The sequence below is a fragment of the Phocoena phocoena genome, chromosome 8 (assembly GCF_963924675.1).
Source record: "Phocoena phocoena chromosome 8, mPhoPho1.1, whole genome shotgun sequence".
NCBI classification, from domain to species: Eukaryota; Metazoa; Chordata; class Mammalia; order Artiodactyla; family Phocoenidae; genus Phocoena; species Phocoena phocoena.
Window position 1 is genome coordinate 20706838 of NC_089226.1, and position 16175 is coordinate 20723012.

General features: G+C 45.9%; 1 protein-coding gene across 2 annotated transcripts in view; it reads right to left on the reverse strand.

Annotated features, from left to right (window-relative positions):
• The window catches only part of DIXDC1 (DIX domain containing 1), a 60734-nt gene that overhangs the window by 14633 nt on the left and 29926 nt on the right, over positions 1 to 16175 (reverse strand). Inside the window, exons 1-11 of one of the 2 annotated variants that reach the window (XM_065882067.1) lie at positions 14841 to 14863; positions 12118 to 12230; positions 10577 to 10725; positions 7779 to 7868; positions 5980 to 6033; positions 4245 to 4295; positions 2061 to 2165; positions 1638 to 1691; positions 1059 to 1161; positions 929 to 1002; positions 168 to 257 (exon numbers count right to left, since the gene is read on the reverse strand). In XM_065882067.1, coding sequence (XP_065738139.1) covers positions 168 to 257; positions 929 to 1002; positions 1059 to 1161; positions 1638 to 1691; positions 2061 to 2165; positions 4245 to 4295; positions 5980 to 6033; positions 7779 to 7868; positions 10577 to 10725; positions 12118 to 12230; positions 14841 to 14863 — 906 coding nt within the window. Of the gene's footprint in view, positions 1 to 167; positions 258 to 928; positions 1003 to 1058; positions 1162 to 1637; positions 1692 to 2060; positions 2166 to 4244; positions 4296 to 5979; positions 6034 to 7778; positions 7869 to 10576; positions 10726 to 12117; positions 12231 to 14840; positions 14864 to 16175 lie in introns of those variants that run through there. The other variant, XM_065882065.1, reaches the window with a different exon arrangement.

A 16175-nucleotide genomic window follows, 5' to 3' on the forward strand; every position in this document is an offset into this window, starting at 1 on the left:
ACTAATTCTTAATTTTGGATAGCAAGTGCCTCACAACTTTACACACCCAACAGATGCAAGAATTGGGGAATGGGGATATGAAAGGCCTACTCCACTGGCGATGGCTAGGGTACTCTTCTGGTTTCGGCTGGAAGTGGCAAGTCTGTACTCAAATCCTAAGCACCTACCCCTCTGTGAGTGACTGAAGCAGCTCCTTTTCCTGCCACTGGAGGGAGAAAACCATTGCTTTGAGGGCTGTGACTGCTGCAGTGGGTCACCTATAGCGGCAAGAAGAAATGATGCTTGTATAATGGAGAATTCCAAAGTAAGATGTCCCACCTTATTTTTCCTCTTTACACTGGTCACCTCCTGACACAGTGCAGAGATTTTTTCCCCTTTTGTTCACTGCTATATCACCAATACTTGACACTCAGAAGGCACCGCTGAATGCAGAGTGAACAAAATGAAAACCTCGCCTGGAGGCCCCAACCTAGCCTCTGCCTGGCCCCTGGAGGGCCTGAGAATGCTGCTCCAGCATCTCCTGCCTTTGCTTCAGTAATAGAAAAAACAAAACAAAAAAAAAAGAACAATGACTAGTATTTTTTGAGCCTAACTCTGTGCCATGTGGATCTACCAGGACTGTGTTTAGTAACTTAATGGGTTATCTTATGTACTCTTCATAATGGCAGAAAAGGCCACTGTCATTTTCCAGATGAATGTTATTTCTAAGGTTCAAAAGTGAAGCAAATGAAGGTACACAATGGTAAGAAAGTAATAAAGCTGGGATTTGAAACCAGACTTTCTTATCCCAGAACCCGCACTTGTAAGTGCCTCGCCAAATCGCCTCCTGACAAACTGACCTGTGGTGCTGGGTCAGCCCTGAGTCGATAACAGAATCTCCCTCTTTGCCCTTGTAAACATGGGAGGGAGACCCCAAGTGGTAGGTTACCTCCTCTGCCTCTCTTTTCATACAGTGAGCCAGAAGGACGTCTTTGTGTTCCAGATCCACCTGCAAATCAGACACTCCATCAGAAAAGGACTTGTTCAGGTCAGAGAGGCAGGAAAGTCCGTGGCGGAACGTGTCCCCACCTGCTGGTAACTGGCCTCAGAGAGTTTCCGAAGTGCTTCCTCCAACTTGGCCTGGTACTGCTTCAGGAGGCGGTCCTTCTGCCCCAGTTCTTTCTGCAACAGAGACACAGCCTTCAGATGCACGGCAAAGCCAAGGACGTCCAACGCTTCACCTGCTGTGATGCAGTTTCCACCTGAGGAAAGTAGAGCCTCAGAGGGAACAGCCCTTTCCTCAAGCTGCACGGGAAGACGTTATATACCATGGGAGCCTCACACGGAGCAAAGGATTCTGGGAAAGGGAAGGAGGATGGGAACTACCATTAGCAGGAGGACCACTGCATGCCATCCATGCTAGCTAGAGGTAAAGGTTAAGACTGAAGTGAAGTTTCCAGACTCCTAGCTCTGTGTTCTTGCCCCTAGCCATGCTATCTACCTTCAGGATTAGTGGATCAAAGGAACTCAGTAAAGGATTTCCTTGCAGAAAGCAAGAATGAGAACAGAGTACTTAAGTGCTGTTTGAACAACAGCAACAACAGGCTGTCCACCAAAGGTCAGATGGAAATAATTTCCAAACTGATATACATTCTTACTTTATATTCTCCCAAGAGCCGATTCCTCTCATCTAGCTTCCTCTGCAGATCCACCTGCAAGAAGAATAAGAAAGAATTCTTTGGTGTGGAAGTATTGTCTGCCAATCCAGTAGGAAACCAGCTACTTAGTAACTGGAGTTGATGTTGGCAGTTACAGCATACAGCACAGAGAGGGCATGACTATGGTAAAAAAACACACAGCTGCTCTCCACATCTTCAGTGAGATAATCAGACTATAGAACCACAATGCAGCCTCAGTGTCTCAGTGCCCTCAAAGTTGAAGGGCTCGAGGCCAGTGTGGCATGGGCTTTCACCTAGGAACAGAGAGGAGTCTGATGGGGACTAGATCTAAACGGACTTTATACTGTATCCTACTTTGCTACCTGGGGCTCAATGAAGTCCAAGTTCACTCTTTCAACTCACGTTCTGGTTGTGCAGCTCATCTTTGTCCATATTTGCCCTCAGTAGTTCTTGTTTGAGCTGAAGGACAGACGTGTCCTGCTGAGTCAGCCTCTGCTGCAAGGCATCCTGGGGAGAAAGCACACTCACTACTGTGGTCCCAACTCATCAATCGGCCAGTTATCACTAAACTGGGAGACAAAAAGGGTACAGGGTCTTGCCACAAGGAGATGAGCAGAAATTTTTCAGTTCCCTTCCAGGACACTAGAATCTAAAGGAAAATCATATCCATTGTCCTACCAAGCTGATGGAATCCTGATTTTTTCCTCTATCCATTACTTGCCCCTACTTTCCACTGCATTGCTGACAGCATGATGGCCTAGAGGAAGAATAAGTGGTCTTTGGGATCAGACAGACCTAGTCTCAAATTACACGTCTAACACTTGCTTACGTGACAGTGACCTTGGACAATGCACTCTCCCTCCTCCCTCCCTGGCTTTCTTCTCTGTATCTTGGGCCTATAAATACTCGATCTAGATGAGCTCTTTTGCCCTAGAGGGCTGGGCCCTATCACTGTCTGACACCCTTTTCATATAGGAGCCCTGCAATCACTGCCACCCTGCCTTCTACAGCCCTGCTGCTGCCCTGCTTCCACTGCCTTCCAGTGCCTAGTGTGGACCAGGACTGGGATTCTATTTCCATGTTCAGAAATGTTCTTAGACTGATGCTTCCTCTTCCCAGTGTCATAGGATCCTACAAGCTTTAGGCTATCTTTCTCTTAGCTTGGACCATCTCGGTTTCCACCAGGCCTCAGACAAGGTGGGTTGTACATACTTATTTAAAAGGATCAGCTATGACACAATCCTCCAACCGTGGTGACTTCAAATGGAACTAATGGGCTGGAGCTGCATCACAGGGGATTTGCCCTGATTTTTCTCTCTTTACAGACTGCAGAGAAACGGTGTAGGCTCTGGAAAATGTGGGAGCCCACTCTTAAATATGCTGTCTTGCCATGACAGTACATGGCAAGGTGGTCTAAGATGCCCTTGGCACCAGTGGTGCAGAGGAACGTTTCCCAAAGTGTGCTCCATGGGATGTTAATAAGTGTTACATGGGGGAAAAAGCACTTCTGTGGTTAATAGTCTAACTTTTTTTAGGCCAGCCTCTTTAGGACAGACCTTCTCTGGTCCTTTAATATGCTATTATTCATTATGACTCTTCAAGCCTGTAGAGCACTGCTTTTTATTTGAGCATGAAACATGCTGTTTTCTGGAGTATCTCAAAGGACTAAGGCTACAGAATATACTCTGGAAAACGCTGCTGAGTTATACCCTAGTCTAGCCCATGAATGGGAGTATCGGGAAGAGGAGAGGGAAAAGCAGCAGCTTGAGAACATCTTTTTCCACTTCCAGGTATTCATTCAGCACATATACTCCTACTTGGGTGAAATAACATATAAGCAAATATTATTAGCTAGATCACCGTTTGTATTAGCAAGACTGGAAATAACCCAGAAGACTATCAGTAGGAACTGATTAAATGAATTATCCGATATACACATACTGGAATACTAAGGTCTTTATGTACTGAAATAGAATGATCTCTAAGATACATTGCTAAGTGAAAAAAGCAACGTGTCAAACTGTATTTATAGTATGTAATTATTTGGGGAAAAATCACATACATACATATTTGGTACTAACTGATAAGTTGCCTCCAGGAAAGAGAACTAGGTGACTGGGAGGACAGGGCCAGAAGGCCGACTTCTCAAGGATCATCCTTTTGTACCCTTTTAACTTCAAACCATTTGAATGTTACTAACTATTCAAAACCTAAGTAAATTACAATTTCTAAGAGTATATTCTTAGAACTGAAGAAAACTGACAAAAAACTGTAACTGAAGAAAACTGTAATAACTGATTGTTTTCACACATAGAAATAATCTAGGTGGCAGAGGGAAGTGACAGCACCATGAGTCATAACCACCAGAAATAAGCCTCAGCAAAAGAGGTATATTCCTCCACCTGTCTCACTTCCCATCCACAAAGCCCTCTCTTTACTAGTAGCACGGAGCCTGTGAAAGGCCCCATCAGATGTACACAAGAAAAGACTGTAGGACCCAGCTAGCCCCCCAGTACCTACTCTTATCCACAGACTGCTTTACTTTGTAAAGAGTTTATTTAAAGAGTTATATGTCTTTTTTTTTACCTTTATCCCCTGTAAGTTTCTGCCTTCTTGTTTATACTTCAGCAGCTCCTTCTGCAAACCAAATATAGTTAGATCAGATGGTAGCATCTGGGTTGCTTCAGAAGCATTACCTCATTCTGTCAGTAAGAACACAAAACTCAGATAACCATTCCAAGAAAAATCAACCTTCCATCGAGGCCGAAGGCAGGTCTGCCTTCTAGTAAACAGTAAAGGCTGACCCACAGAAAAAAACAGGACCCATTCCATTCTTCCCTGTGGCACCCAGGCTCAGCTGTCCAGTTGTCCAGGCTCAACTGCCCATGCTCTTTCTTGCCAAGAAATAAGATACCATACATTCCCATAGGTTCTCATTCCTATATTTAGCAATCCTCGCCAACAGGGAAACTTAATCATAAATCATAACAATCTAAATCCCTCTCACTGAAATATATGATCATATCTTAATATGGCTACCCCCAATTTCATGAAATAATTATCTTCATTTTTAATGTTCAGAAAGGATTAGAGTGCTTCTGTTCTCAAAGAGTGTATTGTTCTTTATGGACCAAACAAAAACACATTTAGCCCAATAATAATATACTTAGTTAACCCTCCCTTACAACAGATTATGACTGTTACTAGGACAGAGATTATAGGAGAGGAACACCCACAACTCAGACTGTACTCTCTTCTTTTCCTATTGCACCCCATCAAGAGTTTGGAATCAACATATCTAAAATGGGGATTCTTGACCTGGACTCCACAGATGGGCTCCAAAGTTACTCCAATCAAAATTCAAGTCAGTGAGTGGGTGTGTGTGCTTTCATGCAAATTTCTGGGGAGAGGGTTAATGGCTGTAGTCATATACTTATGGCCTCAAAAAAGCTAAGACCCACTGAACTAAAAGAATTTTGGAAAGTGTTCATTAAAAAACACCATACTAGGGGTCTTCCCTAGTGGCGCAGTGGTTAAGAATTCGCCTGCCAATGCAGGGGAAACGGGTTCGAGCCGTGATCCGGGAAGGTCCCACATTCCACGGAGCAACTAAGCCCATGTGCCTCAACTACTGAGCCTGCACTCTAGAGCCCGCGAGGCACAACTACTGAGCCCACACTCCACAACTACTGAAGCCCGCACGCCTAGAGCCCGTGCTTCTCAACAAGAGAAGCCACCGCAATGAGGAGCCCACGCACCGCAACAAAGAGTAGCCCCCGCTCGCCACAACTAGAGAAAGCCCACACGCAGCAATGAAGAACCAACACAGCCAAAAATTTAAAAATAATTAATTAATTAGTTAATTAATTTTTAAAAAGTTCTCATCACAAGAAAAAAATCTGTAACTATGTATGGTAACAGATGTTAACTAGGCCTATTGTGATTATTTCACAATATATACATATGCTGTATACCTGAAACTAATATAATGTTATGTCAATTATTTTAAAAACGACCATATTGATATTAGATCCACTGTTTATTTTAATTAAAAAGATAAACAATATGAAACATTTCAAATATACAGAAAGGTATAAGCAATAATGACATAGATACCTATTACTAACCACTGAGATTAAAAAGGTATCACCTTTTTGCTATATTTAGGACATATCTCTCTCTCTCAATTAAAGACATAATACACATACAGCCAAAGTCTTGAGTCTGCATCCTTCCCTGCTCCCCATTACTGTCCTGAAGTTAGTGTGTAATAGTCCCGTAAATTTTTTTCAAAGGGCAAAACGTACATTTCCTGACATACCTTTAGGTCCTGATTCTCCTCCATACTCTGATCCAGACGACTTTGGATTATAATCTGAATGTAAGGCAAAAAGAGACGGTTATGTACCTATGCTGTAAAATTCAGAGGGCATTCATTCAACAACTATTTATTGAGCAGTTCCTAGATGCTAGCCCTGTACAGTGGCTGCAAAGAACAGGAAACAGTCCCTGCCCTCCAGTGATGCATATGGCAGGGGTGGTGCGAGTAGATGAATGTGGATAAAGTTTAGAATGAATATGTGTGTGTTGTGTGCAGGGGCTGGGCAAGTGGAAAGAGAAATGACAAGAGATGAGGCTCGAGAGGAAAATGGAGCAGGATGATGAAGGGCAATGGGGAACTGATGAAAAGTTTTAGGCAAAGGGATGACAAAATAAAATCTGCTTTGAAGTCAAATTTTTCTTGCTGTTTTATGGAAAATGAATTAGAGGAGGGCAGGACAGGAATCAGGAAAACCAGTTAGAAGGCTGCCAGAATACTGGATGGAGGCCTGAAATTAAAGTAGTAGCCGTGAGGATGGAGAAAACTGGATGAAGATATTTAAAAAGTATACTGAAAAACTTGGTGGCTAACTGGATATAGAGGGAAGGGCCGCAAAGGATTCTAGGACGAGATTCAGATTTGTTTGGGGTATTTGGATAGATGGATAGTGATTAAGAACAGAAACCTAAAAGACAAGTAGTTTTGGGGATGGGGAGAGAAGGAAGAGAAAGGTATTTAATTTAGGACTCATTGAAATTGAGATGCTTATGGGGCATATAGGGGAGATAATCAACAGGCAGGTGCATGTTACATTTATAAATGTAGAACTCCATGGAGAGAGCTAGGCTAGAAATAAATATTTGAGAGGCAACATATGAGACAGGTGGGAAGCAAGTGAAGCCATGGCAGCAGGTATTACCCAGGTGAATGGACAAGATAGAAGAGGGCCCAGAGTGGAACCCTGAGGAGCAGCAACATTTAAGGCACAGGCAGAAAAAGAGAAGCTTCAAAGGGGATATGAACAAAGAATGCCGCCTGCCAAGTCAATAAATAAAGACAGCCATCAAGCCACCGCAGGACAGCGGCCTGGGCGGTGAGCCCTGAGGGAATTCAGGGTGGAAACAAAGAATGCCCACATCTAGCAGTCAACTGCTGCAACCACCTCTGAGGAGACTCAGGATGAGAAAGCACAGGATCCTGGCCCCAGATAGCTGAGGTGCACATCAAAGGAACGACTTCAGGGAGCCCAGACTCTTGCATCTTCCCATACATAGAAAAGCACGAAATTCCTTGAAATACCTGGTTTTCTTTTATTAAGAGTAATCTTTTGATGTTCTGACTACGTGTTTTGATTGCAAAAACTCCTATATATCCTGGCTTCCCCCCTTCCTTTTCGGAGCAGTCTCTCAGAGTTATCTGAGATGCTGTGTCCTGGGCTTAAGTCCTCAGTTTTGTCCTTAAGTCCTCACCGAATGACACATAAGCCTTGACTTTTAGGTTGTGCATTTTTTATCAGTCGACAGGGACCTGAATGTAGACTCCACGAGGAGAGGGTCTGAGGTCTGATCTGTCCTTCAGGTGTCTCTGGCTCTTTGAAACAGTGTCTGGGACGTAGTCAGCACACAATAAATATTTGTGGGAGAAAGGAAGAGTAGTCAAACATATATGAGGAAAACCAGAATAGTGGAAGTCAGGGAAGAGAGCATTTTAAGAGGGCACAGATGAGTGTCCAATGCTAAAAATAAATCAAACACTCAAAGCAGATTATTCAGTGTCCAGTCACAAAAGAAGGAGCTCACCAATTGTTCCTCGGGATTGACTCCTGGTTCACAGAGGGCCAAGGGCCTCTCCTGTTCATCTTCGGGTAAGGATCCACTGAGCAGTAAGGCCTGGACAACCACAAAGGCAGAAAGAAACTTAACTCCCATCAGATGATGGAGTCTAGAGTTGGCCTTGGTAAGCTCATCCCAAAATGAAACTACAACTGGGCTTCCTCTAGAAATCTCCCTGGTAACTGTGGACCCTTAGATACCTCCAACTGCTCATCGTGAATCTGTCTGGAGTGCTTTTGTCCGGCCGGTGCTCCAGGCCTCTTTCACCTCTCTGGATACACCTGAATCCTCTGCTCCAAGGCTCCTTGGCCCCAGAAAAAAATTCTAAAAATAAACTTTCCTTTCAAAAGTGACATTTCAAACCAGAGCTGTTTAAACTGAATTTTACCAGCTGGAAAGTGAACTAGAAACAGTGTAGAATTATCCCGGCAAAGAAAAGTTTATTATAAGGAATTATTTGGAATACATTTAGAGCTTGGACTTGGGTTTGTTTGATTCTTGTTTCATTTAAAAATTCTTCATATTTGCTCCCTAGGGCAACCTGGATAGAACAAGAAGGAAAACGTATTTGCGGAAAGGTGTCCGTATTTATTTCAAGGCTTCACACCAGGCTTTGTTTTCATTAGAATATTGGCGGTGGGGTGTCGGGTGATGCAGATTTACCCTGAGGCTAAGGAAGCTCAAACCTCAGGGCGCCTTCCCAGTCCTGCCCCTCCCAGGGTCCTATAGCTAACGTTGTAGTCATAATCTGTAATCTTAATTCTTAAAGAAGCCCTCCCCAAAATGGTATGCTTTAGGACCCACAAAACTTGGATCTACCCCTGCAGGTAGGTACAAGACCTACGGGCTCAGTGAAAGATTTAAAAATCTAGCACCATTTTGTATCAAGATTTTTTCTCAATCCAACCCAAAGAGAACAGATACAGAGGTTAAACCTCGTTTCAATAAATATAACATAAATTACATCATAAATGTTGGTATATAAAATCATTTTAAGATCCAGCCACTACCAAGTCTACCAAGTACTAATTGATAATACAATTTTAGCCAAGCAAATGAATTTGGTTATCCCATGGAGTTGTGGCAGGGACCTGGGGAGAATGACATCCCATGGAGTTGTGGCAGGGACCTGGGGAGAACGACACTACAGAAATACGGACTCTAGGGTCAAAGTGTTCACCCGGCTCTAATAACGTACACTAAAAAGTCAGAAATCCTGGACGTGGCTCAGCATGCAACTTGTTCATCACTGAAAGAGTTAAGAAGCCCAGTGGATGCTGTGAGCCCCATTGTATTCTGTAATGGAACTGAATTCTCATTGTGATCCTGTGGCTGTGAATTAAAACTCCTCTGTTTGCAGGGAATATTAGGATGCTGACTTTCTGCCTGTTGATTCTCTTCTTTTTCTGTCTAATCCGCTATGGGATTTCTCCCAGATTGAAAAATGCAAACCAAACTGAAAACCAAATTGATGGATATCTATGTTCATACAATGAAATTATCCTGGGAAAAACCTGGTTGAGTACAATCCCAAAATTCTCCATGCTTTAATCCTTCCTATTAAAGGACAGCACAAAATAACGATTCCATTAACTAAACCATTCCTTATTGGAGGGACAGAGAAGGGAACTAAAAGGCAGACATTTAAAAATACAGAGCAAAAGAGGGAAGAGCAACAACCTCCTTGGGAATGTTTAGGCAGTAAACGTTCCTCCAACCCCTCTCGGTTCCTGGGGCATACATTATGCAAATTATTTTACCACTGCAATAATCTCCCTTTTTCTTTAGGAATGCTTTGTGTCCCCACCCTGTTGCTGGCTGGCTGGGAGTACGCCCTCCACCGCCTGCAGGCTGCCAGAGCCACTCACATAATGTGGGCTTTGTTTACGTGTCCATAAATATTTGACAATTCAGAAGCAGTGCAGTTCCCAGCACAAACAGAAAGGAATATTCCTAGGCAATTTCAGGGTCATCAGAACACTATAAGGGCTCCCCCAAACAGGGACAGACACACAAAGACAGAGGATTGAGGGGGGTCATTCAGGGTAGGAACTAAGTCAAGTGGGTCAGTTGGCCTCTGGGGGAGATTTGCTGGCACAGAAGGTATAGGAAAAACTGAAGGGCTTTGTTGCTCTTCTACCTGATGATTATGCCTTGGCATCCACTTACAAATGCACTAAGAGTGAGCTAAATCCCTTAGCTAGACCAGGCAGAGACCTGCAGCGCTACTGGCATTTACAGCCTTCCTGATGGTGAATTCCTAGGAGAAAATCCTGACTCTCCACAATGCCATTCTTCGGTGAAAGCTGCCATTGCAGGTCTGTGGCTGCAGACAGGGGAGAAACCCACCCACAAAGCAGAGAGCCAGAGTAGATGTTTGGTAATGGTGGATATGGCTCCCATGTTTGCAGAACTCCTAACAGCTGTTTTGTCAACAAGAGTCCCTGAGGCCCATTTAAGCATACTCACTTGTAAGGGATTTTCTGCTCTTCCTGCACTACTCCATGTAAACTCCCCAATTCTGACCTCATACATAACTGAGTCAGTTTACTTTCAACTGATCCTAGTGACTTAAAAATAATAAACAATTGGTGCGGGAATTCCCTGGTGGTCCAGCGGTTAGGATTCAGCGCTTTCACTGCCATGGCCGGGGTTCAATTCCCAGTCGGGGAACTAAGATCCCACAAGCCATGCAGCCCCGCCAAGAAAAAGAAAAAAAGAAAAAAATTGGTACACCAAAGACAAACTACGAGGGAAAGAGCTACCTGTAATCCTGATATCATTTTCTTGGCTTCCTCCATTTCTTTTTCCAAATGTTCTTGTTGTTCCAACAGCTGTTCTTCCCATGAAGTCTCCAGATAGGGCCGGGGGCTGCCTGGTCTCCAGTCCCGGGATAATGGAGAGTCTGTCTCCTCTACAAGAGGAAAGGAGGGAGTACAGTCCATGTTGAAGAAAACTGAGCTGCAGGCAGAAAGCAGTCACAGTCCTGCGTGTTCACAGGGCCAGGTCACCTGCCTGCTGAACCTTCTCTCACGGCACAGACTGGACTCTCCACCAGGTGGGGTTGTGAGACAGAAAGAACTGGCCATTGACTGACTCCAGGCTCACGGGAGTGACGCTTATTCTGTTGGGGAGATCCATCCTCTTTCAAACCTTCAGGAAGCAATAAGACTCCCTAGGAATCTTGGTATGGGACAGATTTTACTCTTAATTCTCTAGAATTGGCATTCCTAGAGCTTGATCCTGCCAGCTACAAAGGGGGAAGCTGTCAGAGGCAATGAAAACAAAATTCCTGTTGGTTGCTCTGGAGCTTCAGAGGGAAGACCTCAACTCAAATTCCTTTGACCATTCTGTTATGACTGAACCCCTTTCACATATAACATTGTGTGAGTCACAAAGGAAACAAACCATACTTGTACAAAGTGTTTCATCTCTCTCTCTCTGGTTTTATTTCCCTATCTTTACAGTCTCTTTGCTCTGATTTCATTCATAAGAATGAATATGATAAGTATAATCCCTCTGGGTTGTTGTGCGACTAAATGAGGTAACCTATGTGCAGGGCCCGTGGTAGCTGGTTCAGAGCCAGCACTCTGTAAAGGCCTCCCTCTCCCTCCCCAGGGTGCCAGGAATTTCTGACTCAGGAACAAGACTGACTTTTTAGTACTAACATCAGGGCTAGATGGGAAATGGAATAAGGAAGAATTTAATTCCAGTTTTCCTTCAGAGGGCTTCAGTTTCATTATACCCCTTACAGGCAAATAAAACTCTAAGTCTTGTGCTTCGCTTCTTTCATGCTTTCCTCTGTGTTTAATGTAAGAAAAAGATCGACCGAGACAGAGGAAGAAGTCTACACAAAGGCAACTCTGTGGTCCTTTCTGTAGCCTTTATACCAAACATGATGCAGACCTGCTCTGTGCTGTATGTTCTCACAGATGCCTCACCTCCTACTATATATTCCTGGCCCCAATTTAAGTTAGAGAAGCACTGAAGTTATTTGCATAACACAGAAATAATAAAAACTGTTAACTTGAGTAGGCTTCTGCCTGTTTCAAAGTCATCTCCTAACTCATTGGCAGCCAGCTAATGAACAGCCTGTCTACACGGCTGCAGGATATTTGACAGCTAGGACATCAGAAGTGACAATCTATGAGAGGATACAACATTCACTGGCTACAAAGCATTAGAGCTCTCTAGAGTGGACCCTGCATGCACAGAATATGGAGGGAGAAGGCCAAGGAGATAGTCAGGACCCCCAGACTCTTGAAGCTGTTCCTTGAGCCAACCCAGGCAGGCTGAGAAATAGTACCTGTTTTGTTCTCTATTCCTTCAGAGGGAATAATCACGAAATCTGCCTTCTCCTCCAACTGGGTTATAATAGAGTCGCTCTTTGCACTGTGGATAGGACTGGGGGAAGTCAGGCTGTGACCGAAGGAAAAGAAAGAGAAACAATTACTGCGAACCGTTGTTTAGAAGCCAGCTTTCCTAATTTATCCCAGAAACGTGTTCTTATTCATCTAACTCCTACTGCCTGACACGGTGCCTGGCCCACAGCAAGAACAAATGTTTGTTGAATGAATGATGAGCTTGTTAAATGAATGAAATGAATATTGAATGAATGAATGACCCAGTCCCAGGAAGTCTTTTCCACAACAAGGCTGCCTTTAAGCCTAGCTCACTGAGAAGAGATTTACCAGAAGGATGGATAATCTAGCATTTTAAAGAACTCTAAGTTTTGTTTGGTTTGGCTTTTTGTTTTTGTTTTTGTTTTTTACTTAACCACCACCTCCTCCACCATCATCCCTGGGCCCAAGTTCAGGGGCTTGATGTAGTATGTGTTTTAGTAGCTTTGGGAGCTGGAAGGAAAATCTATTTCCAATACGTTGATCTTTCACTGACACATGCAATACCAGCAGAGTAATCACGGCAGATCAGCTCTAGGCTGATCCCAAAGTAGGGGATGGTGTGGAGGGTGCCTCAGAGGGGAGAAACTGCTGGAGTGTGGACAGTGCCAGGCTGGGCAAAGGAGCAGTGACATATCAACAAAGCTAGGACATGATACAGAAAAGGATAATACGTCAAAAGGGGAAAAGACCTGCTAGGGGATGGTAAAGGTTTACTCGATTTACTGCCATCAAGGAGTTATTCATATCTCTGCCACACTATTTTCAACCTTGCAACAATTCTTAATTTCTAGTATAACTACTAGCCTTGGAAGGAACTGTTTGCATTTTTAGGGAAGCAGAATTTTAGATCTCCAGAAGCAAATCTACAGGACACGATGGGAATGTGGCTGATGCTTCCATCTGAAGAGCCATCTTTCTTTGCACCACACCTTGAGAACATCAGCACTGAAACAATCTCAGGGGTTGTGGGGTCTGCAGACCCAGCCCCCTCTCAGGAATTCTTTCCAAATCTATCACCCAGACAACAGTGAAAGTGTCTTGGATTCATTGACCCACTTAATGTGCCCCTGAAGTCTCCCAGGCTAATCCTCCCAGCCACGATCAGGAGTTAACATTTCATCTTCCTAGAAACCACTAAAAACAAGAGCCAAGCACAGTGGAGTTAGCAAGAGATTTCAAAAATCTCTGAAGCAGCCTGAGGACTAGTGTCTCAACCTCCTCGTTGTCCAGAGTTTTGGGCTTTGGTGGGAATGACCTCAACCAGTAACACACCCTCATCCTTATTAGAACCACAGAAAATAATTAGTTTTTTGCTTCTTCAAATTAAAAAAAGTCACTTAATCACATCTATAGATCTACAACCCAAACAGGCAAGATGGGTGGAGAGAGGCAAGAAGTGGTATTTAGAAAAGGTAATTGCTTTACAGAACTCTCTTATCCATCTTTCACCACTTAGGCAATCTGACTTCCAGGCCAACATGCATTAGCTGCTGGAAAAGCATTAGTCTAAGGGTACTATGTCATTCATAAGAAGAACAGATTTATGACACTTCAGGCCTCGGCATCCGCCTTCTTATAGAAATGGGGGTCCAAGTGCAGAAAGAGGTCTGCACCAGCTGCTCCTCTTTGAGAAATGATAAGACAACACTTTCTCAGCTGACAAGGTGTTATGGCTGACATGTTCCCTTGCCTGCATTTAGCTGGACCACTAAATGTGGGTATGTGTGAGACGAAGGGGGGCGGGGGTGGGGTGGTGTGAACCTAGGATGCAGGCGGAAAAATGCTTTCCTAAAACCAGAGACGCATGCTCAGCTCCACTGGCTCCCTCCTAAGTGAGCTGTCTCCCATATAAGGGCAGAAAGAGGCGGATGTCTGCATATCCAACCCCACTGGGGGAGTGGCAGAGCAGCCAAAGGAAAACAACATTTCTCTTTCTTGAATTGGGGCTGCCAGTGTGTGAGGCCACGGAGAGGTAAAACCATGAAACTAACTGGCCAAGTCAAAAGGTGAAGGATCTGAGGAAGAAAAAACCTGAGGCACACGTCAGAGCAGGCATCTTGCCGCCTCCCCAAGACGAACCTCACGGATGAGGATGGTACACTAAATCCTCTGCCTCAAGTCAGACAAAAGTATTTTAATGCTAATTAATTATATGATTTAGGCTCTCCCTGATTAGCTTTAAAACCCTATTTTATAAACAAGTAATTTCCTACTTGCCATCATAATCCTGTCAAGGAACAAGTGATTACAATATTAATTCCCACAGGTCTAACATCTCTCCAATCTTATCAGACAAACAATCTCCCAGAAAAGCTACCTTCAAATTAGAGTCAAATCAATTTTTTTTTAAAAAAAACGGGTGCTGGGCAATATGAGTTCTGTTCCGTCCTGAAGTGCCTCCTTCTGTAGAGACCAGACAGGGTCAAGGTCCACTCCTTCCCCTATGCTGGTTGCAGCTTCCTAAATCCACTGTATTTTACAGTGATAATCCCAGGCCAGCAGCCTGTTCTCCCCAATATAGCGCCCCCACCGATCCCCGCCTGTCTCTGGCTAACAGCATCCTCCAGTCCTGGCCCTGCTGCCACCCATGCCCCCCACCTCCAAAGCCAAAGTGGCTTCACCTCACCATTTGACTTGCGTCCCTCCCATGGTCCCCCTCGTGGCTCCGGCTTCAGCAAGTCGGCTTCCCGGGGTGAAGTGGGAGGCTGAAAGTCACAGCGCTCCCCAATTCGGGCATGTCTCCCCGCGCTGAGGCCCGAAGAACGACTCCACGGGCAGGCCAACTACCAGAGCCGCTCGCCCCGGTCCCGAGAGGGAGGAGGGAGGACAGAGAAGCAGGCGTCTCGGCCCCAGGGACGGGGATGCTCCCGGTTCTGAGGCGCGCTGTCCCGGCAGCTCAGACACTGCAGCAGCCCAGCCTCGGCGGAAGCCGCCTCCCCTCGCAGGCTGCGGGTCCCCGGCAGCGGCATCGTGGTCTCCGCGGCCGCGCGGCTCCGGGCGTGCCCCCGGGCGCAGGCATTTCAACCCATCTCCGACCCACCGGAGAAAGGCTGCCCGCAGCTCCGGCTGCGCAGTCGAGTCCCGGTCGGGCGGCAGGCGGCGATCCCAGCTCCGCACCGCCTCCCCGGTCCCACCCTCCCAACGCCCTCCCCCGCTTCCCAGGCTGTCACTTGCGGGCAGGCAGCGCCGGGCTCGGACCCAGGCTGGCGCTCGGCCGGCCGACTGAGCTCGAGGCAGAGCGGGGCGGGGCTGCGGGGCCCAGCGAGAGCCCTGGGCGAGGCACCGGAGAGGCCGCCGGTCGGCAGAGGGAGGGGTCCGTGGTCCCGGTCTGGAGAAGCCCAGAACTGATAGCGGTGCCTTCTCCTCTCTGAACCCTGCCTTCGTGGGCACGGAGGTCGGGGTGGGTCTAACGCGGCTCCTTGTGGGAGGGGGCTCCCCCGGAAACCCGCCGAACGTCTGTCTCCCGCACCCTCCCCTCGGGCGTTTCATGTGGTCTTTTTTCCCAGCTAAGGATCGTTTTCCTTGGATATGGTGAGAGGCTGGCCCGAGGTCTACAGGTCTACGAAGCAACAGGCGGGCAGTCGGGCAGGGCTTTGCCAGGATGTCTCTCAAGGAGCAGGGGGAGGGGATGGGACATAAGGGCCTGTCTTTCCTACCTTCTGAACCACTCCCCGTTCTGAATCACATACCAGGGACCTCCTGGCCTTCATGGATCACTTAGACATTAGGTGGACTCCCCCTGAGTGGGGGGCGGGGGGCGGGTGGCGGAGGGGGGGGGAGGGGGGGCAGAATGTGCCAGAGCCTTCTGGGTTCCAGCGTGCTGCCTGAGCGTCCCAAAGAGGTGAGTGAGAGGTTGGCTTAGAAGAAAACGACCAAATCAGGAAGGAGAGAAAGAGGAAAGCAAACTATTCTCTGACCCCTCGCCTAGAAAACTGTCACTGTCGACCCACTGGAGCCTGAT